Source organism: Carcharodon carcharias (genome assembly GCF_017639515.1).
Source record: "Carcharodon carcharias isolate sCarCar2 chromosome 29 unlocalized genomic scaffold, sCarCar2.pri SUPER_29_unloc_19, whole genome shotgun sequence".
NCBI lineage: Eukaryota > Metazoa > Chordata > Chondrichthyes > Lamniformes > Lamnidae > Carcharodon > Carcharodon carcharias.
In genome coordinates, this window is record NW_024470664.1 from 264,250 (window position 1) to 291,628 (window position 27,379).

General features: G+C 60.8%; 1 protein-coding gene across 1 annotated transcript in view; it reads right to left on the reverse strand.

Moving 5' to 3' along the window:
* LOC121274012 (sodium/potassium-transporting ATPase subunit alpha-3) overlaps positions 1-27,379 on the reverse strand; it is a 225,470-nt gene that overhangs the window by 171,316 nt on the left and 26,775 nt on the right. The window contains exons 3-5 of the mRNA XM_041181141.1: positions 26,001-26,060; positions 12,321-12,524; positions 10,261-10,374 (exon numbers count right to left, since the gene is read on the reverse strand). Of these exons, the coding sequence (XP_041037075.1) occupies positions 10,261-10,374; positions 12,321-12,524; positions 26,001-26,060 (378 nt within the window). The remainder of the gene's footprint in view (positions 1-10,260; positions 10,375-12,320; positions 12,525-26,000; positions 26,061-27,379) is intronic.

The following is a 27,379-nucleotide window of genomic DNA, read 5'->3' on the forward strand; positions in this document are numbered from 1 at the left end:
ACACACCCTGTACCCGTCCCTCACCCTGTACCCATCCCTAAGCCTGTACTCGTCCCTCACCCTGTACACCTCCCTCACCCAGTACCCGTCCCAAACCCTATACTCGTCCAACACCCTGTACTCGTCCCACACCCTGTACCCGTCCCACACCCTGTACACTTCACACACCCTGTAAATGTCCCTCACCCTGTACACGTCCCCCACCCTGTACCTGTCCCTCACCCTGTACCTGTCCCTATCCCTGTACATGTCCCTCACCCTGTACCTGACACACACCCTGTACCCATCCCTCACCCTGTACACATCCCTCACCCTGTACCCGTCCCTCACCCTGTACCTGTCACACACCCTGTACCTGTCCCTCACCCTGTACCCGTCCCTCACCCTGTACCTGTCCCTCACCCTCACCCTGTACCTGTCACACACCCTGTACCCCTCTCTCACCCAGTACCCGTCCCACACCCTGTACTCGTCCCACACCCTGTACCCGTCCCTAACCCTGTACCCGTCCCACACCCTGTACACATCACACACCCTGTATACGTCCCTCACCCTGTACTCGTCCCTCACCCTGTACCCGTCCTTAACCCTGTACCCGTCCCATACCCTGTACCCATCCCTTACCCTGTACCTGTCACACACCCTGTACCCGTCTCTCACCCTGTACCCATCCCTCACCCTGTACACCTCCCCCACCCTGTACACGTTCCCCACCCTGTACCCGTCCCTCACCCTGTACACATCCCTCACCCTGTACCCGTCCCTCACCCTGTACCCGTCCCTCAACCTGTACCTGTCACACAGCCTGTACACGTCCCTCACCCTGTACACGTCCCTCACCCTGTACCCGTCCCTCACCCTGTACCTGTCCCACACCCTTTACCCATCCCTCACCCTCACCCTGTACCTGTCACACACCCTGTACTCGTCCCTCACTCTGTACCTGTCCCTCACCCTGTACCCGTCCCACATCCTGTACACTTCACACACCCTGTACACGCCCATCACCATGTACACATCCCAAAACCTGTACCCGTCCCACACCCTGTGCTCATCCCTCATCCTGTACACGTCCCTCACCCTGTACCCGTCCCTCCCCCTGTACACGTCCCTCACCCTGTACCCCTCCCTCACCCAGTACCCGTCCCAAACCCTATACTCGTCCAACACCCTGTACTCGTCCCACACCCTGTACCCGTCCCACACCCTGTACACTTCACACACCCTGTAAATGTCCCTCACCCTGTACACGTCCCCCACCCTGTACCCGTCCCTCACCCTGTACCTGTCCCTATCCCTGTACATGTCCCTCACCCTGTACCTGACACACACCCTGTACCCATCCCTCACCCTGTACACATCCCTCACCCTGTACCCGTCCCTCACCCTGTACCTGTCACACACCCTGTACCCGTCCCTCACCCTGTACCCGTCCCTCACCCTGTACCTGTCCCTCACCCTCACCCTGTACCTGTCACACACCCTGTACCCCTCTCTCACCCAGTACCCGTCCCACACCCTGTACTCGTCCCACACCCTGTACCCGTCCCTCACCCTGTACCCGTCCCACACCCTGTACACGTCACACACCCTGTATACGTCCATCACCCTGTACACATCACAAAACCTGTACCTGTCCCTCACCCTGTACCCGTCCCTCACCCTGTACACGTCCCACATGCTGTACACGTCCCACACACTGTACACGTCCCAAAACCAGTACCCGTCCTTCACTCTGTACCCATCCCACACCCTGTACCCTTCTCTCACACAGTACTTGTCCAAAATCCTGTACCCATCCCTCACCCTGTGCCCATCCTTCACCCTGCACCCGTCCCAAAACCTGTATCTGTCCCTCACCTTGTAGCCCTCTCTCACACTTTACTCGTCCCTCACCCCGTACCCATCTCAAAACCTGCATCCGTCCCAAAACCTGTTCCTGTCCCACACCCTGTACCTGTCCCACATGCTGTACCTCTCTCTCACACTGTATCCGTCCCTCACCTTGTACCTGTCCCACACCCTGTACCCGTCCCACATGCTGTACCTCTCACTCACACTGTATCCATCCCTCACCCTGTACCCCTCTCTCACACTGTACCTATCCCAAAACCTGTACCCGTCCCTCACCCTGTACTCGTCTCACACCCTGTGCGCGTCCCTCACACTGTACACGTCCCTCACCCTGTACCTGTCCCTCACCCTGTACACGTCCCTCACCCTGTACACGTCCTTCACCCTGTACCTGTCGCACACCATGTACTCGTCCCTCACCCAGTACACGTCCCTCACCCTGTACCTGTCTCTCACCCTTTACACGTCCCACACCCTGTACCTGTCACTCACCCTGTACCCGTCCCTCACCCTGTACCCGTCCCACACCCTGTACCTGTCCCTCACCCTGTACCCGTCCCTCACCCTATACCTGTCCCTCACCCTGTACACGTCCCTCACCCTGTATGCGTCGCTCACCCTGTACTCGTCCCTCACCCTGTACCTGTCCTTAACCCTGTACCCGTCCCACACCCTGTACCCGTCCCTTACCCTGTACCTGTCACACACCCTGTACCCGTCTCTCACCCTGTACCCATCCCTCACCCTGTACACCTCCCCCACCCTGTACACGTTCCCCACCCAGTACCCGTCCCTCACCCTGTACACGTCCCTCACCCTGTACCCGTCCCTCACCCTGTACCTGTCCCACACCCTGTACCCATCCCTCACCCTCACCCTGTACCTGTCACACACCCTGTACTCGTCCCTCACCCTGTACCTGTCCCTCACCCTGTACCCGTCCCACATCCTGTACACTTCACACACCCTGTACACGCCCATCACCATGTACACATCCCAGAACCTGTACCCGTCCCTCACCCTGTGCTCATCCCTCACCCTGTACACGTCCCTCACCCTGTACCCGTCCCTCCCCCTGTACACGTCCCACACACTGTACACGTCCCACACACTGTACACGTCCCAAAACCTGTACCCGTCCTTCACTCTGTACCCATCCCACACCCTGTACCCTTCTCTCATACGGTACTTGTCCCATATCCTGTACCCATCCCTCACCCTGTGCCGATCCTTCACCCTGCACCCGTCCCAAAACCTGTATCTGTCCCTCACCTTGTAGCCCTCTCTCACACTTTACTCGACCCTCACCCCGTACCCATCTCAAAACCTGTATCCGTCCCAAAACCTGTTCCTGTCCCACACCCTGTACCTGTCTCTCACACTGTATTCGTCCCTCACCCTCTGCCCATCCAAAACCCTGTACCCATCAAAAAACCTGTACCCGTCCCACACCCTGTACCCGTCCCACATGCTGTACCTCTCTCTCACACTGTATCCGTCCCTCACCCTGTACCTGTCCCACACCCTGTACCCGTCCCACATGCTGTACCTCTCTCTCACACTGTATCCGTCCCTCGCCCTGTACCCCTCTCTCACACTGTACCTGTCCCAAAACCTGTAACCGTCCTTCACCCTGTACCCCTCTCCCACACTGTACCCATCCCATGCCATATACCACTCTCTCACCCTGTACCCGTCCCTCACCCTGTCCCCATCCCACACCCTGTATCCATCCCACACCCTGTAACCGTCCCTCACCCTGTCCCCTTCCCACACCCGGTATCCATCCCACACCCTTTACCCGTCCCTCACCCTGTACCCATCCCACACCCTGTATCCATCCCACACCCTGTATCCATCCCACACCGTCTCCATCCCACACCGTCTCCATCCCACACCCTGTACCCGTCCCACACCCTGTACCCGTCCCACACCCTGTACACATCCCTCACCATGTACCCGTCCCACACCGTGTACCTGTCCCTAACCCTGTACCTGTCCCTCACCCTGTACCTGACACACACCCTGTACCTGTCCCTCACCCTGTACACATCCCTCAAACTGTACCCGTCCCTCACCCTGTACCTGTCACACACCCTGTACCCGTCCCTCACCCTGTACCCGTCCCTCACCCTGTACCTGTCCCTCACCCTCACCCTGTACCTGTCACACACCCTGTACCCGTCCCTCACCCTGTACCCGTCCCTCACCCTGTACTCGTCCCTCACCCTGTACCCCTCCCTCACGCAGTACCTTTCCCACACCCTGTACTCGTCCCACACCCTGTACCCGTCCCTCACCCTGTACCCGTCCCACACCCTGTACACGTCACACACCCTGTACACGTCCATCACCCTGTACACATCCCTCACCCTGTACACGTCCCTCACCCTGTACCCGTCCCTCACCCTGTACACGTCCCACACACTGTACATGTCCCACACACTGTACACGTCCCAAAACCAGTACCCGTCCTTCACTCTGTACCCATCCCACACCCTGTACCCTTCTCTCACACAGTACTTGTCCAAAATCCTGTACCCATCCCTCACCCTGTGCCCATCCTTCACCCTGCACCCGTCCCAAAACCTGTATCTGTCCCTCACCTTGTAGCCCTCTCTCACACTTTACTCGTCCCTCACTCCGTACCCATCTCAAAACCTGTATCCGTCCCAAAACCTGTTCCTGTCCCACACCCGGTACCTGTCTCTCACACTGTACATGTCCCACAACCTGTACCCTTCTCTCACACTGTACTCGTCCCTCACCCTCTGCCCATCCAAAACCCTGTACCCATCAAAAAACCTGTACCCGTCCCACACCCTGTACCCGTCCCACACCCTGTACCTGTCACACATGCTGTACCTCTCTCTCACACAGTACCCATCCCACACCCTGTACCCGTCCCACATGCTGTACCTCTCTCTCACACTGTATCCGTCCCTCACCCTGTACCCCACTCTCACACTGTACCTGTCCCAAAACCTGTAACCGTCCTTCACCCTGTACCCCTCTCCCACACTGTACCCATCCCATGCCATATACCACTCTCTCACAGTGTACCCGTCCCTCAACCTGGCCCCATCCCACACCCTGTACCCATCTCACACCCTGTACCCGTCCCTCACCCTGTACCCATCCCACACCCTGTACCCATCCCACACCGTCTCCATCCCACACCCTGTCACCATCCCACACCGTCTCCATCCCACACCCTGTACCCGTCCCCCACCCTGTACACGTTCCCCACCCTGTACCCGTCCCTCACCCTGTAACCTGTCCCTCACCCTGTACCCGTCCCTCAACCTGTACCTGTCACACACCCTGTACCCGTCCCTCACCCTGTACACATCCCTCAGCCTGTACCCGTCCCTCACCCTGTACCTGTCTCTCACCCTGTACCCGTCACACACCCTGTACTCGTCCCTCACCCTGTACCTGTCCCTCACTCTGTACCCGTCCCTCACCCTATACACGTCTATCACCCTGTACTAGTCCCTCACCCTGTACTCGCCCCTCACCCTCTATCCGTCCCTCACCCTGTACCCGTCCCACACCCTGTGCCCGTCCCTTACCCTGTACCTTTCACAAACCCTGTACCGTCTCATCACCCTGTACCCGTCCCTCACCCTGTACACGTCCCCCACCCTGTACACGTTCCCCACCCTGTACCCGTCCCTCACCCTGTACCTGTCCCTTACCCTGTACCTGTACCTCATCCTGTACCCGTCCCTCACCCTGTACACATTCCTCAGCCTGTACCCATCCCTCACCCTGTACCTGTCACACACCCTGTACACATCCCTCACCCTGTACACGTCCCTCACCCTGTACCCCTGCCTCACCCTGTACGCTTCCCTCACCCTGTACCTGTCCCACATCCAGTACCCGTCCCTCACCCTCACCCTGTACCTGTCACACACCCTGTACACGTCCCTCACCCTGTACCCGTCCCACATCCTGTACCCGTCCCACACCCTGTACCCGTCCCACACCCTGTACCCATCCCTCACCATGTACCTGTCCCACACCCTGTACCTGTCCCTCACACTATACCCGTCCCTCACCCTATACCTGTCCCTCACCCTGTACTCGTCCCTCACCCTGTACCCGTCCCACACCCTGTACCCGTCCCACACCCTGAACCTGTCCCTCACCCTGTACACGTCCACCACCCTGTACCCGTCCCACACCGTGTACCTGTCCCTAACCCTGTACCTGTCCCTCACCCTGTACCTGACACACACCCTGTACCCGTCCCTCACCCTGTACACATCCCTCACCCTGTATCCGTCCCTCACCCTGTACCTGTCACACACCCTGTACCCGTCCCTCAAGCTGTACCCGTCCCACACCCTGTACCTGTCCCTCACCCTCACCCTGTACCTGTCACACACCCTGTACCCGTCCCTCACCCTGTACCCGTCCCTCACCCTGTACTCGTCCCTCACCCTGTACCCCTCCCTCACCCAGTACCTTTCCCACACCCTGTACTCGTCCCACACCCTGTACCCGTCCCTCACCCTGTACCCGTCCCACACCCTGTACACGTCACACACCCTGTACACGTCCATCACCCTGTACACATCCCTCACCCTGTACACGTCCCTCACCCTGTACCCGTCCCTCACCCTGTACACGTCCCACACACTGTACATGTCCCACACACTGTACACGTCCCAAAACCAGTACCCGTCTTTTACTCTGTACCCATCCCACACCCTGTACCCTTCTCTCACACAGTACTTGTCCAAAATCCTGTACCCATCCCTCACCCTGTGCCCATCCTTCACCCTGCACCCGTCCCAAAACCTGTATCTGTCCCTCACCTTGTAGTCCTCTCTCACACTTTACTCGTCCCTCACTCCGTACCCATCTCAAAACCTGTATCCGTCCCAAAACCTGTTCCTGTCCCACACCCGGTACCTGTCTCTCACACTGTACATGTCCCACAACCTGTACCCTTCTCTCACACTGTACACGTCCCTCACCCTCCGCCCATCCAAAACCCTGTACCCATCCCACACCCTGTACCTGTCCCACATGCTGTACCTCTCTCTCACACAGTACCCATCCCAAACCCTGTACCCGTCCCACATGCTGTACCTCTCTCTCACACTGTATCCGTACCTCACCCTGTACCCCTCTCTCACACTGTACCTGTCCCAAAACCTATAACCGTCCTTCACCCTGTACCCCTCTCCCACACTGTACCCATCCCATGCCATATACCACTCTCTCACCCTGTACCCGTCCCTCACCCTGTCCCCATCCCACACCCTGTATCCATCCCACACCCTGTACCCGTCCCTCACCCTGTCCCCATCCCACACCCTGTATCCATCCCACACCCTGTACCCGTCCCTCACCCTGTACCCATCCCACACCCTGTATCCATCCCACACCCTGTATCCATCCCACACCCTGTCCCCATCCCACACCGTCTCCATCCCACACCCTGTACCCGTCCCAGACCCTGTACCCGTGTCTCACCCAGTACCCGTGTCTCACCCTGTACCTGTGTCTCACCCTGTACCCGTCCCTCACCCTGTCCCTGTCCCACACCCTGTACCCGTCCCTCATCCTGTACCCGTCCCTCACCTTGTACCCATCCCTCACCCTGTACCTGTCCCTCACCCTGTACCCGTCACACACCCTGTACTGGTCCCTCACCCTGTACCTGTCTCTCACCCTGTACCTGTCACACACCCTGTACTCGTCCCTCACCCTGTACCTGTCCCTCACTCTGTACCCGTCCCTCACCCTATACACGTCTATCACCCTGTACCCGTCCCACACCCTGTGCCCATCCCTTACCCTGTACCTTTCACAAACCCTGTACCCGTCTCATCACCCTGTACCCGTCCCTCACCCTGTACACGTCCCCCACCCTGTACACGTTCCCCACCCTGTACCCGTCCCTCACCCTGTACCTGTCCCTTATCCTGTACCTGTCCCTCATCCTGTACCCATCCCTCACCCTGTACCTGTCACACAACCTGTACCCGTCCTTCACTCTGTACCCATCCCACACCCTGTACCCTTCTCTCACACGGTACTTTTCCAAAATCCTGTACCCATCCCTCACCCTGTGCCCATCCTTCACCCTGCATCTGTCCCAAAACCTGTATCTGTCCCTCACCGTGTAGCCCTCTCTCACACTTTACTCGTCCCTCACCCCGTACCCATCTCAAAACCTGTATCCGTCCCAAAACCTGTTCCTGTCCCACACCCTGTACCTGTCTCTCACACTATACATGTCCCACAACCTGTACCCTTCTCTTACACTGTATTCGTCCCTCACCCCGTACCCGTCCCTCACCCTGTATGCTTCCCTCACCCTGTACCTTTCCCACACCCTGTACTCATCCCTTACCCTCACCCTGTACCTGTCACACACCCTGTACTCGTCCCTCACCCTGTACCCGTCCCACACCCTGTACCCGTCCCACACCCTGTGCCCGACACTCGCCCTGTACCTGTCCCTCACCCTGTACCTGTCCCTCAGTCTGTACCCGTCCCTCACCCTGTTCACGTCCCTCACCCTGTACCCGTCCCTCACCCTGTACCTGTCCCTCACCCTGTAGCCGTCCCTCACCCTGTACCCATCCTTCACCCTGTACCCATCCCACACCCTGTACTCGTCCCTCACCCTGTACCGGTCCCTCACCCTGTACCTGTCCCTCACCCTGTACCCATCACACACCCTGTACTCGTCCCTCACCCTGTACCTGTCCCTCACCCTGTACCCGTCCCTCACCCTGTACCCGTCCCTCACCCTGTAACTGTCCCTCACCCTGTACCCGTCCCTCACACTATACCTGTCCCTCACCCTGTACCCGTCCCACACCCTGTACTCATCCCTCACCCTGTACCTGTCCCTCACCCTGTACACGTCCCTCACCCTGTACACGTCCCTCACCCTGTACTCGTCCCTCACCCTGTACCCGTCCCTCACCCTGTACATGTCCCTCACCCTGTACCTGTCCCTCACCCTGTACTCGTCCCTCACCCTGTACACGTCCCTCAGCCTGTACACGTCCCACATGCTGTACACGTCCCACACACTGTACACGTCCCAAAACCTGTACCCGTCCTTCACTCTGTACCCATCCCACACCCTGTACCCTTCTCTCACATGGTACTTGTCCCATATCCTGTACCCATCCCTCACCCTGTGCCCATCCTTCACCCTGCACCCGTCCCAAAACCTGTATCTGTCCCACACCTTGTAGCCCTCTCTCACACTTTACTCGTCCCTCACCCCGTACCCATCTCAAAACCTGTATCCGTCCCAAAACCTGTTCCTGTCCCACACCCTGTACCTGTCTCTCACACTGTACATGTCCCACAACCTGTACCCTTCTCTCACACTGTACTCGTCCCTCACCCTCTGCCCATCCAAAACCCTGTACCCATCCCACACCCTGTCCCCGTCCCACACCCTGTACCCGTCCCACACCCTGTACCCATCCCACACCCTGTACCCATCCCACACCCTGTCCCTGTCCCATACCCTGTACCCATCCTACACCCTGTACCCGTGTCTCACCCAGTACCCGTGTCTCACTCAGTACCTGTGTCTCACCCTGTACTCGTCCCTCACCCTGTCCCCATCCCACACCCTGTACCCATCCCACACCCTGTACCTGTGTCTCACCTTGTACCCGTCCCACACCCTGTACCCATCCCACATGCTGTACCTCTCTCTCAACCTGTACCTGTGTCTTACCCTGTACCCGTCCCACACCCTGTACCTGTCCCACACCCTGTACCCATCCCACACCCTGTACCTGTGTCTTACCCTGTACCCGTCCCACACCCTGTACCCGTCCCACACCCTGTACCCATCCCACACCCTGTACCCATCCCACACCCTGTACCTGTGTCTTACCCTGTACCCGTCCCACACCCTGTACCCATCCCACACCCTGTACCCATCCCACACCCTGTACCCATCCCACACCCTGTACCTGTGTCTCACCCTGTACATGTCCCACACCCTGTACCCGTCCCACACCCTGTACCCATCCCACACCCTGTACCCGTCACACACCCTGTACCCGTCCCACACCCTGTACCCATCCCACACCCTGTACCTGTGTCTCACCCTGTACATGACCCACACCCTGTACCCGTCCCACACCCTGTACCCATCCCACACCCTGTACCTGTGTCTCACCCTGTACATGTCCCACACCCTGTACCCGTCGCACACCCTGTACCCATCCCACACCCTGTACCTGTCCCACACCCTGTACCCATCCCACACCCTGTACCCGTCCCACACCCTGTACCCGTCCCTCACTCTTTTCCCGTCCTGTGTCTTTGTTGACCAGAGGCCCTGACTGTGTGTGGTCTGGAGACTCAGTCCCTCTGGTTGATGAAAGTTATTGTCCTGTTTACCTGAGGCACCATGTTCTTGAAGGACTCCATAATCTTTGAGCTCTTTGCCTCTTGGTAATATGAGAAACAGCCGGTGATGATGACTACAGCTGACAGTACGATGCCCAGGTATAACTGCAAAGGAAAATGAACCATTAGATCCAGAGTTAGACCCACCCAGGGCAACCCCATTAGATCCAGAATGAACAGAAGGAGGCCATTCAGCCCCTCGAGCCTGTTAGGCAGAAACAGAGGAAATAGTTTCTCTCTATTGACCCTGTTGAATCCTTTAATAATTTAGACCCCTTGTCTGGATCACCCCCTGAATCTCAACTCCAGGATATACAGGCGCAGCCTCTCTAGCCTCTCCTGTTACCTGGAAGGATTTCGCTGTGAGATCCCAGGAGCGATCCTCATCTCCCCACCCATCCCCCCACCCATCCCCCAACCCATCCCCATCCCCCCGCCCATCCCCCCGCCCATCCCCCTGTCCATCCCCCCGCCCATCCCCATCCCCCCGCCCATCCCCCAACCCATCTCCATCCCCCCGCCCATCCCCCCGTCCATCCCCCAACCCATCCCCATCCCCCCGCCCATCCCCCCGCCCATCCCCCTGTCCGTCCCCCCGCCCATCCCCATCCCCCTGTCCGTCCCCCCACCCATCCCCATCCCCCCACCCATCCCCCCGCCCATCCCCATCCCCCCACCCATCCCCCCGCCCATCCCCATCCCCCTGTCCGTCCCCCCGCCCATCCCCATCCCCCCACCCCATCCCCATCCCCCTGTCCGTCCCCCCGCCCATCCCCATCCCCCCACCCATCCCCATCCCCCTGTCCGTCCCCCCGCCCATCCCCATCCCCCCACCCATCCCCCCGCCCATCCCCATCCCCCTGTCCGTCCCCCCACCCATCCCCATCCCCCCGCCCATCCCCCAACCCATCCCCATCCCCCCACCCATCCCCCCGCCCATCCCCCCGCCCATCCCCCCGCCCATCCCCCAACCCATCCCCATCCCCCCGCCCATCCCCATCCCCCCGCCCATCCCCATCCCCCTGTCCGTCCCCCCGCCCATCCCCATCCCCCCACCCATCCCCATCCCCCTGTCCGTCCCCCCACCCATCCCCATCCCCCTGTCCGTCCCCCCGCCATCCCCATCCCCCTGTCCGTCCCCCCACCCATCCCCATCCCCCCACCCATCCCCATCCCCCTGTCCGTCCCCCCACCCATCCCCATCCCCCCGCCCATCCCCCAACCCATCCCCATCCCCCCACCCATCCCCCCGCCCATCCCCATCCCCCTGTCCGTCCCCCCACCCATCCCCATCCCCCCCGCCCATCCCCCCAACCCATCCCCATCCCCCCACCCATCCCCCCGCCCATCCCCATCCCCCTGTCCGTCCCCCCGCCCATCCCCATCCCCCCGCCCATCCCCATCCCCCCACCCATCCCCCCGCCCATCCCCATCCCCCCACCCATCCCCCCGCCCATCCCCATCCCCCTGTCCGTCCCCCCACCCATCCCCATCCCCCCCGCCCATCCCCATCCCCCCGCCCATCCCCCTGTCCATCCCCCCGCCCATCCCCATCCCCCCGCCCATCCCCCCGCCCATCCCCCTGTCCATCCCCCCGCCCATCCCCCAACCCATCCCCATCCCCCCGCCCATCCCCATCCCCCTGTCCGTCCCCCCACCCATCCCCATCCCCCCACCCATCCCCCCTCCCATCCCCATCCCCCCACCCATCCCCATCCCCCTGTCCGTCCCCCCGCCCATCCCATCCCCCCACCCATCCCCATCCCCCCGCCCATCCCCCCGCCCATCCCCATCCCCCTGTCCGTCCCCCCGCCCATCCCCATCCCCCCACCCATCCCCCCGCCCATCCCCATCCCCCCGCCCATCCCCATCCCCCTGTCCGTCCCCCCGCCCATCCCCATCCCCCCACCCATCCCCATCCCCCCGCCCATCCCCCCGCCCATCCCCATCCCCCTGTCCGTCCCCCCGCCCATCCCCATCCCCCCACCCATCCCCATCCCCCCACCCATCCCCCCCCCTCCACCCCCCCCCCCAAAACGCCCCTTACTCACATTGTCCCCCGCAGGATTATCCTCAGTTGCAGCCTGGATGCCATAGGCCAGGAAGCAGAGGATTGCCCCGATCCACAGGAGGATGGAGAAGCCTCCAAAGAGCTGACGGCAGAACTTGATCCACTCCGGGGTGGTGGGTGGAGGGGTCAGGGCATTGGGGCCATCGCGGGCCAGGAACTCCGCTGCCTTGGCGTGGGTGAGACCCTGGGGGGGTGAGGGGGGAAGCAACGGTCAACATGGGTCAATGTGAAGTCATAGGGTGATGGACAGCATGTGAGAGGGAAAGAGGGGGGAAAGAGAGGGATAGGGGGAGAGAGAGAGAGAGAGAGACAGGGGGAGAGAGAGAGAGAGACAGGGGGAGAGAGAGAGAGAGAGAGACGGGGGAGAGAGAGAGAGACAGGGGGAGAGAGAGAGAGAGAGAGAGACGGGGGAGAGAGAGAGAGAGATGGGGAGAGAGACATGGGGAGAGAGAGAGAGAGACAGGGGGAGAGAGAACGACAGGGGGAGAGAGAGAGAGAGAGAGAGAGACAGGGGGAGAGAGAGAGAGAGACGGGGGAGAGAGAGAGAGAGAGAGAGACGGGGGAGAGAGACATGGGGAGAGAGAGAGAGAGAGAGACAGGGGGAGAGAGAGAGAGAGAGACAGGGGGAGAGAGAGATAGAGAGGGAGACAGGGGGAGAGAGAGATAGAGAGAGAGACAGGGGGAGAGAGAGAGAGAGAGAGAGACGGGGGGAGAGAGAGAGAGACGGGGAGAGAGAGAGAGAGAGAGAGAGAGAGACGGGGGAGCGAGAGAGAGAGTGAGACGGGGGAGAGAGAGAGAGAAGGGGGAGAGAGAGAGAGAGTGAGACAGGGGGAGAGAGAGAGAGAGACAGGGGGAGAGAGAGACAGAGAGAGAGAGAGACGGGGGAGAGAGAGAGAGAGACGGGGGGAGAGAGAGAGAGAGAGACGGGGGAGCGAGAGCGAGAGAGTGAGACAGGGGGAGAGAGAGAGAGAGAGACGGGGGAGAGAGAGAGAGAAGGGGAGAGAAGAGAGAGAGAGACGGGGGAGAGAGTGAGAGAGACATGGGAGAGAGAGAGACAGGGAGAGAGAGAGAGAGACAGGGGGAGAGAGAGAGAGAGAGACACGGGGAGAGAGAGAGAGAGAGACGGGGGAGAGAGAGAGAGAGACAGGGGGAGAGAGAGAGAGAGACAGGGGGAGAGAGAGAGAGAGACAGGGGGAGAGAGAGAGAGAGACGGGGGAGAGAGAGAGAGGGGGGGAGGGAGAGATAGAGAGAGACAGGGGGAGAGAGAGAGAGAGAGAGTGGGGGAGAGAGAGAGAGAGACAGGGGAGAGAGAGACAGGGGGAGAGAGGGGAGAGGGAGAGAGAGAGAGAGTGAGGAAGAGTGACAGGGAGAGGGGGAGAGATAGGGGGATAGAGACGGAGAGAGATAGAGAGAGGGAGAGAGAGGGAGGGGGGAGAGACAGAGAGTGGGTGAGAGAAGGAGGGGGGTGAGAGAGGGAGGGGGAGAGAGAGAGGGGGGTGAGAGAGGGAGGGGGGAGAGAGAGAGGTGGGGTGAGAGAGGGGGGAGAGAGAGGGAGGGGGAGGGGGGAGAGAGACAGAGAGGTGGGGTGAGAGAGGGGGGAGAGAGAGGGAGGGGGAGGGGGGAGAGACAGAGAGGTGGGGTGAGAGAGGGGGGGAGAGAGAGAGGGGGCAGAGAGAGGGGGGGGAGGGGGAGAGACAGAGAGGGGGTGAGTGAAGGAAAATAACTGATGGATGGGCTGGAGCAGAGTGTGCATTGGTCAGTTGGCTGGGGGAGCGGCTGAATGCAGGGAGCGGGTTAGACAGAGGGAGAGCTGTGTGGAGGGTGGTAGGGTTAGACAGAGGGACAGCTGTATGGAGGGTGGTAGGGTTAAACAGAGGGAGAGCTGTATGGAGGGCGGTAGGGTTAGACAGAGGAAGAGCTGTATGGAGGGTGGTAGGGTTAAACAGAGGGAGAGCTGTATGGAGGGCGGTAGGGTTAGACAGAGGAAGAGCTGTGTGGAGGGTGGTAGGGTTAGACAGAGGGACAGCTGTATGGAGGGTGGTAGGGTTAGACAGAGGGAGAGCTGTATGGAGGGTGGTAGGGTTAAACAGAGGGAGAGCTGTATGGAGGGCGGTAGGGTTAGACAGAGGAAGAGCTGTATGGAGGGTGGTAGGGTTAGACAGAGGAAGAGCTGTATGGAGGGTGGTAGGTTAGACAGAGGGAGAGCTGTATGGAGGGTGGTAGGGTTAGACAGAGGGAGAGCTGTATGGAGGGTGGTAGGGTTAAACAGAGGGAGAGCTGTATGGAGGGCGGTAGGGTTAGACAGAGGGAGAGCTGTATGGAGGGCGGTAGGGTTAGACAGAGGAAGAGCTGTATGGAGGGTAGTAGGTTAGACAGAGGGAGAGCTGTATGGAGGGTAGTAGGTTAGACAGAGGGAGAGCTGTATGGAGGGTGGTAGGGTTAGACAGAGGGAGAGCTGTATGGAGGGTGGTAGGGTTAGACAGAGGGAGAGCTGTATGGAGGTAGGTAGGGTTAGACAGAGGGACAGCTGTATGGAGGGTGGGAGGGTTAGACAGATGGAGAGCTGTATGGAGGGTGGTAGGTTAGACAGAGGGAGAGCTGTATGGAGGGTGGTAGGGTTAGACAGAGGGAGAGCTGTATGGAGGGTGGTAGGGTTAGACAGGAGGAGAGCTGTATGGAGGGTGGTAGGGTTAGACAGAGGGAGATCTGTATGGAGGGTGGTAGATTAGACAGAGGGAGAGCTGTATGGAGGGAGGTAGGTTAGACAGAGGGAGAGCTGTATGGAGGGTGGTAGGGTTAGACAGAGGGAGAGCTGTATGGAGGGTGGTAGGGTTAGACAGAGGGAGAGCTGTATGGAGGGAGGTAGGGTTAGACAGAGGGAGAGCTGTATGGAGGGAGGTAGGGTTAGACAGAGGGAGAGCTGTATGGAGGGTGGTAGGGTTAGACAGACGGAGAGCTGTATGGAGGGTGGTAGATTAGACAGAGGGAGAGCTGTATGGAGGGTTGTAGGGTTAGACAGAGGGAGAGCTGTATGGAGGGTGGTAGGGTTAGACAGAAGGAGAGCTGTATGGAGGGTGGTAGGTTAGACAGAGGGAGAGCTGTGTGGAGGGTGGTAGGGTTAGACAGAGGGAGAGCTGTGTGGAGGGTGGTAGGCTTAGACAGGAGGAGAGCTGTATGGAGGGTGGTAGGTTAGACAGAGGGAGAGCTGTATGGAGGGTGGTAGGGTTAGACAGAGGGAGAGCTGTGTGGAGGGTGGTAGGTTAGACAGAGGGAGAGCTGTATGGAGGGTGGTAGGGTTAGACAGAGGGAGAGCTGTATGGAGGGTGATAGGGTTAGACAGAGGGAGAGCTGTATGGAGGGTGGTAGGGTTAGACAGAGATAGAGCTGTATGGAGGGCGGTAGGTTAGACAGAGGGAGAGCTGTATGGAGGGTGGTAGGGTTAGACAGAGGGAGAGCTGTATGGAGGGCGGTAGGTTAGACAGAGGGAGAGCTGTATGGAGGGTGGTAGGGTTAGACAGAGATAGAGCTGTATGGAGGGTGGTAGGTTACAGAGGGAGAGCTGTATGGAGGGTGGTAGGGTTAGACAGAGGGAGAGCTGTATGGAGGGTGGTAGGTTAGACAGAGGGAGAGCTGTATGGAGGGTGGTAGGTTAGACAGAGGGAGAGCTGTATGGAGGGTGGTAGGGTTAGACAGAGGGAGAGCTGTATGGAGGGTGGTAGATTAGACAGAGGGAGAGCTGTATGGAGGGCGGTAGGTTAGACAGAGGGAGAGCTGTATGGAGGGTGGTAGGTTAGACAGAGGGAGAGCTGTATGGAGGGTGGTAGGTTAGACAGAGGGAGAGCTGTATGGAGGGTGGTAGGGTTACACAGAGGGAGAGCTGTATGGAGGGTGATAGAGTTCTGCAGAGGAAGAGCTGTATGGAGGGTTGTAGGGTTAGAGAGAGGGAGAGCTGTATGGAGGGTGGTAGAGTTAGACAGAGGGAGAGCTGTATGGAGGGCGGTAGGGTTAGACAGAGGGAGAGCTGTATGGAGGGTTGTAGGGTTAGATAGAGTGAGAGCTGTATGGAGGGTGGTAGGGTTAGACAGAGGGAGAGCTGTATGGAGGGTGGTAGGGTTACAGAGGGAGAGCTGTATGGAGGGTGGTAGGTTAGACAGAGGGGGAGCTGTATGGGGGGTGGTAGGGTTAGACAGAGGGAGAGCTGTATGGAGGGTGGTAGGGTTAGACAGAGGGAGAGCTGGATGGAGGGTGGTAGGGTTAGACAGAGGGACAGCTGTATGGAGGGTGGTAGGGTTAGACAGAGGGAGAGCTGTATGGAGGGTGGTAGGGTTACAGAGGGAGAGCTGTATGGAGGGTGGTAGGGTTAGACAGAGGGAGAGCTGTATGGAGAGTGGTAGGTTAGACAGAGGGAGAGCTGTATGGAGGGTGGTAGGTTAGACAGAGGGAGAGCTGTATGGAGGGTGGTAGGGTTAGACAGAGGGAGAGCTGTATGGAGGGTGGTAGGGTTAGACAGAGGGAGAGCTGTATGGAGGGCGTTAGGGTTAGACAGAGGGAGAGCTGTATGGAGGGTGGTAGGTTAGACAGAGGGAGATCTGTATGGATGTTGGTAGGGTTTGACAGAGGGAGAGCTGTATGGAGGGCAGTAGGGTTAGACAGAGGGAGAGCTGTATGGAGGGTGGTAGGTTTAGACAGAGGGAGAGCTGTATGGAGGGTGGTAGGGTTAGACAGAGGGAGAGCTGTATGGAGGGTGGTAGGGTTAGACAAAGGGAGAAATGTATGGAGGGTGGTAGGGTTAGACAGAGGGAGAGCTGTATGGAGGGAGGTAGGGTTAGACAGAGGGAGAGCTGTATGGAGGGTGGTAGGTTAGACAGAGGGAGAGCTGTATGGAGGGGGGTAGGGTTAGACAGAGGGACAGCTGTATGGAGGGTGGTAGGGTTACAGAGGGAGAGCTGATTGGAGGGTGGTAGGGTTAGACAGAGGGAGAGCTGTATGGAGGGTGGTAGGGTTAGACAGAGGGAGAGCTGTATGGAGGGTGGTAGGTTAGACAGAGGGAGAGCTGTATGGAGGGGGGTAGGGTTAGACAGAGGGACAGCTGTATGGAGGGTGGTAGGGTTAGACAGAGGGAGAGCTGTATGGAGGGTGGTAGGGTTACAGAGGGAGAGCTGTATGGAGGGTGGTAGGTTAGACAGAGGGGGAGCTGTATGGAGGGTGGTAGGGTTAGACAGAGGGAGAGCTGTATGGAGGGCGGTAGGGTTAGACAGAGGGAGAGCTGTATGGAGGGTGGTAGGGTTAGACAGAGGGACAGCTGTATGGAGGGTGGTAGGGTTAGACAGAGGGAGAGCTGTATGGAGGCTGGTAGGGTTACAGAGGGAGAGCTGTATGGAGGGTGGTAGGGTTAGACAGAGGGAGAGCTGTATGGAGGGTGGTAGGTTAGACAGAGGGAGAGCTGTATGGAGGGTGGTAGGGTTAAACAGAGGGAGAGCTGTATGGAGGGTGGTAGGGTTAGACAGAGGGAGAGCTGTATGGAGGGTGGTAGGGTTAGAAAGAGGGAGAGCTGTATGGAGGGTGGTAGGTTAGACAGAGGGAGAGCTGTATGGATGTTGGTAGGGTTAGACAGAGGGACAGCTGTATGGAGGGCAGTAGGGTTAGACAGAGGGAGAGCAGTATGGAGGGTGGTAGGTTCAGACAGAGGGAGAGCTGTATGGAGGGTGGTAGGGTTAGACAGATGGAGAGCTGTATGGAGGGTGGTAGGGTTAGACAGAGGGAGAGCTGTATGGAGGGTGGTAGGGTTAGACAGAGGGAGAGCTGTATGGAGGGAGGTAGGGTTAGACAGAGGGAGAGCTGTATGGAGGGTGGTAGGGTTAGACAGAGGGAGAGCTGTATGGAGGGTGGTAGGGTTAGACAGAGGGAGAGCTGTATGGAGGGAGGTAGGGTTAGACAGAGGGAGAGCTGTATGGAGGGCGGTAGGGTTAGACAGAGGGAGAGCTGTATGGAGGGTGGGAGGGTTAGACAGAGGGAGAGCTGTATGGAGGGTGGTAGGGTTAGACAGAGGGAGAGCTGTATGGAGGGAGGTAGGGTTAGACAGAGGGAGAGCTGTATGGAGGGTGGTAGGGTTGGATGGCGGGAGAGCTGTATGGAGGGCGGTAGCGTTAGCCAGAGGGAGAGCTGTATGGAGGGTGGTATGGTTGGATGGAGGGAGAGCTGTATGGAGGGTGGTAGGGTTGGAGGGAGGGAGAGCTGTATGGAGGGTTGTAGGGTTGGATGGAGGTAGAGCTGTATGGAGGGCGGTAGGGTTAGACAGAGGGAGAGCTGTATGGAGGGTGGTAGGTTAGAGAGAGGGAGAGCTGTATGGAGGGTGGTAGGGTTAGACAGAGGGAGAGCTGTACGGAGGGCGGTAGGGTTATACAGAGGGAGAGCTGTATGGAGGGTGGTAGGGTTAGACGGAGGGAGAGCTGTATGGAGGGTGGTAGGTCAGACAGAGGGAGAGCTGTATGGAGGGTGGTAGGGTTCGACAGAGGGAGAGCTGTGTGGAGGGCGGTAGGGTTAGACAGAGGGAGAGCTGTATGGAGGGCGGTAGGGTTAGACAGAGGGAGAGCTGTATGGAGGGTGGTAGGTTAGACAGAGGGAGAGCTGTATGGAGGGTGGTAGGGTTAGACAGAGGAAGAGCTGTATGGAGGGTTGTAGGGTTAGACAGAGGGAGAGCTGTATGGAGGGTGGTAGGGTTAGACAGAGGGAGAGCTGTATGGAGGGTGATAGGGTTCGACAGAGGAAGAGCTGTATGGAGGGTTGTAGGGTTAGACAGAGGGAGAGCTGTGTGGAGGGCGGTCGGGTTAGACAGAGGGAGAGCTGTATGGAGGGCGGTAGGGTTAGACAGAGGGAGAGCTGTATGGAGGGTGGTAGGTTAGACAGAGGGAGAGCTGTATGGAGGGTGGTAGGGTTAGACAGAGGGAGAGCTGTATGGAGGGTGGTAGATTAGACAGAGGGAGAGCTGTATGGAGGGCGGTAGGTTAGACAGAGGGAGAGCTGTATGAAGGGTGATAGGGTTAGACAGAGGAAGAGCTGTGTGGATGGTTGTAGGGTTAGACAGAGGGAGAGCTGTATGGAGGGTGGTAGGGTTAGACAGAGGGAGAGCTGTATGGAGGGTGGTAGGGTTAGACAGAGGGAGAGCTGTATGGAGGGTGGTAGGGTTAGACAGAGGGAGAGCTGTATGGAGGGAAGTAGGGTTAGACAGAGGGAGAGCTGTATGGAGGGCGGTAGGGTTAGACAGAGGGAGTGCTGTATGGAGGGTGGTAGGGTTAGACAGAGGGAGAGCTGTATGGAGGGTGGTAGGTTAGACAGAGGGAGAGCTGTATGGAGGGTGGTAGGGTTAGACAGAGGGAGAGCTGTATGGAGGGAGGTAGGGTTAGACAGAGGGAGAGCTGTATGGAGGGTGGTAGGGTAGGATGGCGGGAGAGCTGTATGGAGGGCGGTAGCGTTAGCCAGAGGGAGAGCTGTATGGAGGGTGGTATGGTTGGATGGAGGGAGAGCTGTATGGAGGGTGGTAGGGTTGGAGGGAGGGAGAGCTGTATGGAGGGTTGTAGGGTTGGGTGGAGGTAGAGCTGTATGGAGGGCGGTAGGGTTAGACAGAGGGAGAGCTGTATGGAGGGTGGTAGGTTAGAGAGAGGGAGAGCTGTATGGAGGGTGGTAGGGTTAGACAGAGGGAGAGCTGTACGGAGGGCGGTAGGGTTATACAGAGGGAGAGCTGTATGGAGGGTGGTAGGGTTAGACAGAGGGAGAGCTGTATGGAGGGTGGTAGGGTTCGACAGAGGGAGAGCTGTGTGGAGGGCGGTAGGGTTAGACAGAGGGAGAGCTGTATGGAGGGCGGTAGGGTTAGACAGAGGGAGAGCTGTATGGAGGGTGGTAGGTTAGACAGAGGGAGAGCTGTATGGAGGGTGGTAGGGTTAGACAGTGGAAGAGCTGTATGGAGGGTTGTAGGGTTAGACAGAGGGAGAGCTGTATGGAGGGTGGTAGGGTTAGACAGAGGGAGAGCTGTATGGAGGGTGATAGGGTTCGACAGAGGAAGAGCTGTATGGAGGGTTGTAGGGTTAGACAGAGGGAGAGCTGTGTGGAGGGCGGTAGGGTTAGACAGAGGGAGAGCTGTATGGAGGGCGGTAGGGTTAGACAGAGGGAGAGCTGTATGGAGGGTGGTAGGTTAGACAGAGGTAGAGCTGTATGGAGGGTTGTAGGGTTAGACAGAGGGAGAGCTGTATGGAGGGTGGTAGGGTTAGACAGAGGGAGAGCTGTATGGAGGGTGGTAGATTAGACAGAGGGAGAGCTGTATGGAGGGTGGTAGGGTTAGACAGAGGGAGAGCTGTATGGAGGGTGGTAGGGTTACAGAGGGAGAGCTGTATGGAGGGCGGTAGGGTTAGACAGAGGGAGAGCTGTATGGAGGGTGGTAGGGTTAGACAGAGGGAGAGCTGTATGGAGGGTGGTAGGTTAGACAGAGGGAGAGCTGTATGGAGGGTGGTAGGGTTAGACAGAGGGAGAGCTGTATGGAGGGAGGTAGGGTTAGACAGAGGGAGAGCTGTATGGAGGGTGGTAGGGTTAGACAGAGGGAGAGCTGTATGGAGGGTGGTAGGTTAGACAGAGGGAGAGCTGTATGGAGGGAGGTAGGGTTAGACAGAGGGAGAGCTGTATGGAGGGTGGTAGGGTTAGACAGAGGGAGAGCTGTATGGAGGGTGGTAGGGTTAGACAGAGGGAGAGCTGTGTGGAGGGCGGTAGGGTTAGACAGAGGGAGAGCTGTATGGAGGGTGGTAGGGTTTGACAGAGGGAGAGCTGTATGGAGGGTGGTAGGGTTACAGAGGGAGAGCTGTATGGAGGGCGGTAGGGTTAGACAGAGGGAGAGCTGTATGGAGGTTGGTAGGGTTAGACAGAGGGAGAGCTGTATGGAGGGTGGTAGGTTAGACAGAGGGAGAGCTGTATTTAGGGTGGTAGGGTTAGACCGAGGGAGAGCTGTATGGAGTGTGGTAGGGGTAGACAGAGGGAGAGCTGTATGGAGGGTGGTAGGGTTAGACAGAGGGAGAGCTGTATGGAGGGAGGTAGGGTTAGACAGAGGGAGAGCTGTGTGGAGGGCGGTAGGGTTAGACAGAGGGAGAGCTGTATGGAGGGTGGTAGGGTTAGACAGAGGGAGAGCTGTATGGAGGGTGGTAGTTTTAGACCGAGGGAGAGCTGTATGGAGGGTGGTAGGGGTAGACAGAGGGAGAGCTGTATGGAGGGTGGTAGGTTACAGAGGGAGAGCTGTATGGAGGGTGGTAGGTTAGACAGAGGGAGAGCTGTATGGAGGGCGGTAGGTTAGACAGAGGGAGAGCTGTATGGAGGGTGGTAGGTTCAGACAGAGGGAGAGCTGTATGGAGGGCGGTAGGGTTAGACAGAGGGAGAGCTGTATGGAGGGTGGTAGGTTAGACAGAGGGAGAGCTGTATGGAGGGTAGTAGGTTAGACAGAGGGAGAGCTGTATGGAGGGTGGTAGGTTAGACAGAGGGAGAGCTGTATGGAGGGTGGTAGGGGTAGACAGAGGGAGAGCTGTATGGAGGGTGGTAGGGTTACAGAGGGAGAGCTGTATGGAGGGTGGTAGGGTTAGACAGAGGGAGAGCTGTATGGAGGGTGGTAGGGTTAGACAGAGGGAGAGCTGTATGGAGGGTAGTAGTGAGGTAGGTTAGACAGAGGGAGAGCTGTATGGAGGGTGGTAGGGTTAGACAGAGGGAGAGCTGTATGGAGGGTGGTAGGTTCAGACAGAGGGAGAGCTGTATGGAGGGTGGTAGGGTTAGACAGAGGGAGAGCTGTATGGAGGGTGGTAGGGTTAGACAGAGGGAGAGCTGTATGGAGGGTGGTAGGGTTAGACAGAGGGAGAGCTGTATGGAGGGTGGTAGGGTTAGACAGAGGGAGAGCTGTATGGAGGGTGGTAGGGTTGGATGGAGGGAAAGGTCAGCTGGAGGGTCAGATGTAAAAGAGAGTTTGATGGAGGGGGATGGTTGTGTGAGGGGACATTTGGCTGGAGGGTGAGGGATGGATTGAGCGGGAGAGGTGGGTGGAGTGGGAGGGGAGGAGGAGGGATGGATGGAGGAGGAAGGTTGTGTGAGGGGGAGGGATGGGCGTGGGTGAGGGGGAGAGTTGAGTGAAGGGTGGGGGTGGGTGAGGGGGAGGGGAGGGTGTGGGGGAGGGGAGGGTGAGGGTGGGGGTGGGTGAGGGGGAGGGGAGGGTGAGGGGTGGGGGTGGGTGAGGGCGAGGGGAGGGTGAGGGCGAGTGGAGGGTGAGGGGTGGGTGTGGGCGAGGGGGAAGGGAGGGTGTGGGGGAGGGGAGAGTGAGGGGTGGGGGTGGGTGAGGGCGAGGGGAGGGTGAGGGCGAGTGGAGGGTGAGGGGTGGGTGTGGGCGAGGGGGAAGGGAGGGTGTTGGGGAGGGGAGAGTGAGGGGTGGGGGTGGGTGAGGGGTGGGGGTGGGGTGGGTGAGGGGTGGGGGTGGGGTGGGTGAGGGGTGGGGACGGTGAGGGGTGGGTGAGGGGTGGGTGAGGGGTGGGGGTGGGGTGGGTGAGGGGTGGGGGTGGGGAGGGGTGGGTGAGGGGTGGGGGTGGGGTGGGTGAGGGGTGGGGTGGGTGAGGGGTGGGGGTGGGTGAGGGGTGGGGGTGGGGGAGGGCGAGGGGTGGGTGAGGGGTGGGGGTGGGGGTGGGGGTGGGGTGGGGGTGGGGTGGGTGAGGGGTGGGGGTGGGGTGGGTGAGGGGTGGGGGTGGGGTGGGGGTGGGGTGGGTGAGGGGTGGGGGTGGGGTGGGGGTGGGGTGGGTGAGGGGTGGGGGTGGGGTGGGGGTGGGGTGGGTGAGGGGTGGGTGAGGGGTGGGGGTTGGGGTGGGTGAGGGGTGGGGGTGGGGTGGGTGAGGGGTGGGGGTGGGGGTGGGGGTGGGGTGGGTGAGGGGTGGGGGTGGGGTGGGGGTGGGGTGGGTGTGGGGTGGGTGTGGGGTGGGGGTGGGGTGGGTGTGGGGTGGGTGAGGGGTGGGTGAGGGGTGGGGGTGGGGTGGGTGAGGGGTGGGGGTGGGGTGGGGGTGGGGTGGGTGAGGGGTGGGGGTGGGGTGGGGGTGGGGTGGGTGAGGGGTGGGGGTGGGGTGGGGGTGGGGTGGGTGAGGGGGAGGGGGGGGGGGGGGAGGGGGGGGGGGGGGGGGTGGGGGGGAGGGGGTGGGGGGTGGGGGTGGGGGGGGGGGGGGGGGGGGGGGGGGGGGGGGGGGGGGGGGGGGGGGGGAGGGGGGGGGTGGGGGGGGGGGGTGAGGGGGGGGGGGGGGGGGGGGGGGGGGGGGGGGTGGGGGGGGTGGGGGGGGTGGGGGGGTGGGGTGGGTGGGGGTGGGTGCAGGGGTGGGGGTGGGGTGGGGGTGGGGTGGGGGTGGGGTGGGGTGAGGGGTGGGGGGGGGTGGGTGAGGGGGGTGGGGGGTGGGCGTGGGGGGTGGGGTGGGGGGTGATGGCGTGGGGTGAGGGTGAGGGGGGTGGGCTGGGTGAGGGGCGAGGGGTGGGGTCGGTGAGGGGGGGGGTGGGGTGAGGGGGGGTGGGTGGGGGGTGGCGAGCGGGGGGGTGGTGAGGGGTGGCGGGTGGGGGGGTGGGGGTGGGTGGGTGAGGGGTGGGTGAGGGGTGGGGGTGGGGGGGTGGGGAGATGAGGGGTGGGTGAGGGGTGGGGTGGGTGAGGGGTGGGGGTGGGGTGGGTGAGGGGTGGGTGAGGGGTGGGGGTGGGGTGGGGGTGGGGTGGGTGAGGGGTGGGGGTGGGGTGGGGGTGGGGGTGGGTGAGGGGTGGGGGTGGGGTGGGGGTGGGGTGGGGGTGGGGTGGGGGTGGGGTGGGTGAGGGGTGGGTGAGGGGTGGGGGTGGGGTGGGGGTGGGGTGGGTGAGGGGTGGGGGTGGGGTGGGGGTGGGGTGGGTGAGGGGTGGGGGTGGGGTGGGGGTGGGGTGGGTGAGGGGGAGGGGTGGGGTGGGTGAGGGGTGGGGGTGGGGTGGGGGTGAGGGGTGGGGGTGGGGGTGGGGACGGTGAGGGGTGGGTGAGGGGTGGGGGTGGGCTGGGGGTGGGTGAGGGGTGGGGTGGGTGAGGGGTGGTGGTGGGGACGGTGAGGGGTGGGTGAGGGGTGGGGGTGGGGTGGGGGTGGGGTGGGTGAGGGGTGGGGGTGGGGTGGGGGTGGGGTGGGGGTGGGGTGGGTGAGGGGTGGGGGTGGGGTGGGTGAGGGAGTGGGTGAGGGGTGGGGGTGGGGTGGGTGAGGGGTGGGGGTGGGGTGGGGGTGGGGTGGGTGAGGGGTGGGGGTGGGGTGGGGGTGGGGTGGGGGGTGGGGTGGGTGAGGGGTGGGGGTGGGGTGGGTGAGGGGTGGGGGTGGGGTGGGGGTGGGGTGGGTGAGGGGTGGGGGTGGGGTGGGGGTGGGGTGGGTGAGGGGTGGGGGTGGGGTGGGTGAGGGGAGGGGGTGGGGTGGGGGTGGGTGAGGGGGAGGGGGTGGGGGTGGGGAGGGTGAGGGGTGGGGGTTGGGGAGGGGGAGGGGTGGGTGAGGGGGAGGGGAGGTTGAGGGATGGGGGTGGGGGTGGGGTGGGGGTGAGGTGGGGGTGGGGACGGTGAGGGGTGGGTGAGGGGGTGGGGGTGGGGTGGGTGAGGGGTGGGGGTGGGGTGGGGTGGGTGAGGGGTGGGTGAGGGGGTGGGGGTGGGGTGGGTGAGGGGGTGGGGGTGAGGTGGGGGTGGGGACGGTGAGGAGGTGGGTGAGGGGGTGGGGTGGGGTGGGGTGAGGGGTGGGGGTGAGGTGGGGGTGGGGACGGTGAGGGGTGGGTGAGGGGTGGGGGGTGGGGTGGGTGAGGGGTGGGGGTGGGGTGGGTGAGGGGTGGGGGTGGGGTGGGGGTGGGGTGGGTGAGGGGATGGGGGTGGGGTGGGGGTGGGTGAGGGGGAGGGGTGGGGGTGGGGGTGGGGTGGGGGTGGGGACGGTGAGGGGTGGGGGTTGGGGGAGGGGGAGGGGTGGGTGAGGGGGAGGGGAGGTTGAGGGATGGGGGTGGGTGAGGGGTGGGGTTGGGGGAGGGGAGGGGTGGGTGAGGGGGAGGGGAGGTTGAGGGATGGGGGTGGGGGTGGGGTGGGGGTGAGGTGGGGGTGGGGACGGTGAGGGGTGGGTGAGGGGTGGGGGTGGGGTGGGGGTGGGGTGGGTGAGGGGTGGGGGTGGGTGGGGTGGGTGAGGGGAGGGGTGGGGGTGGGGGTGGGGTGGGTGAGGGGTGGGGGTGGGGTGGGTGAGGGGTGGGGGTGGGTGAGGGGTGGGGGAGGGGGAGGGGTGGGGGTGGGGGTGGGGTGGGTGAGGGGTGGGGGTGGGTGAGGGGTGGGGGAGGGGGAGGGGTGGGGGTGGGGGTGGGGTGGGTGAGGGGTGGGGGTGGGTGAGGGGTGGGGGAGGTTGAGGGATGGGGGTGGGGGTGGGGACGGTGAGGGGTGGGGGTGGGGGAGGGGGAGGGGTGGGGGTGGGGGAGGGTGAGGGGTGGGGGTGGGGAGGGGGAGGGGTGGGGGTGGGGCGGTGAGGGGTGGGGGTGGGGGAGGGGGAGGGGTGGGGGTGGGGACGGTGAGGGGTGGGGGTGGGTGAGGGGTGGGGGCGGGGGAGGGGAGTGTGAGGGTCAGATGGAGGGGGAGGGGGATAACAGGAGGCTGTCACTGACCTGCACACAGTCGGCATTGTGTTTGCGACACACCTCCTCCACTGACATCTTGTGCTCGGTCTGTGTGGACAGAGAAAGACCAGGAGAACCCAAGGTCAGATTATTCCAAACTGCGACAGGAGGAGTCCATGGAGGAGCCGGAACTCCTGCGGGATATGGAATACTCGGACACAGGCAACCCTGCTCCAAATCCCAGAACTTACACCCTATCCACTCCGGGAGTAAAGGGCCTCCTGATTCAGAATAGTTTCCGGAATCTGCAGGGATTGTTGTCCCCATCACCGAGTGTCCAGGCTCAGAGACTTCTGAGTTTAACACCAAGGGTGGCCTGGCTAGAACAGGCCTGTCAGGGGCTTGACGGGCTGAATGGCCTCCTCCTGCTCCGGTGTTTGTCAATCTACTTGCCCGATGAGCTCAGCAGAACATGAGGACCCATTCCATCGAAGGATTGAAAAGTGACTTTAAGGAGGAGGAACTTTATCATCGGACAATGTATCCAGGGTAAATCCGAAATTTGGAGTATTGCTGACTGGGCCCAGCATTTATTGCCCATCCCTAATTCCCCCTTTAGAAGGTGGGGGTGAGCTGCCTTCTTGAGCCGCTGCAGTCCCTGTGGTGTAGGTACACCCACAGTGCTGTTAGGGAGGGAGTTCCAGGATTTTGTCCGTGTGGTGTAGGTACACCCACAGTGCTGTTAGGGAGGGAGTTCCAGGATTTTGTCCCTGTGGTGTAGGTACATCCACAATGTTGTTAGGTAGGGAGTTCCTGGATTTTCTCCCTGTGGTGTAGGTACATCCACAGTGCTGTTAGGGAGGGAGTTCCAGGATTTTGTCCGTGTGGTGTAGGTACACCCACAGTGCTGTTAGGGCGGGAGTTCCAGGATTTTGTCTGTGTGGTGTAGGTACATCCACAGTGCTGTTAGGGAGGGAGTTCCAGGATTTTGTCTGTGTGGTGTAGGTACATCCACAGTGCTGTTAGGGAGGGAGTTCCAGGATTTTGTCCCTGTGGTGTAGGTACACCCACGGCGCTGTTAGGGAGGGAGTTCCAGGATTTTGTCCCTGTGGTGTAGGTACACCCACAGTGCTGTTAGGGAGGGAGTTCCAGGATTTTGACCCAGTGATAGTGAAGGTACGGCCGATATATTTCCGAGTCAGGATGGTGAGTGACTTGGAGGGGAACTTCCAGGTGCTGGCGTTCCCATGTGTCTGCTGCCCTTGTCCTTCTAGATGGTAGTGGTCGTGGGTTTGGAAGGTGCTGTCTAAGGAGCCTTGGTGAGTTCCTGCAGTGCATCTTGTAGATGGTACACACACTGCTGCTACTGTGCGTCGGTGGTGGAGGGAGTGAATGTTTGTGGATGGGGTGCCAATCAAGCGGGGCTG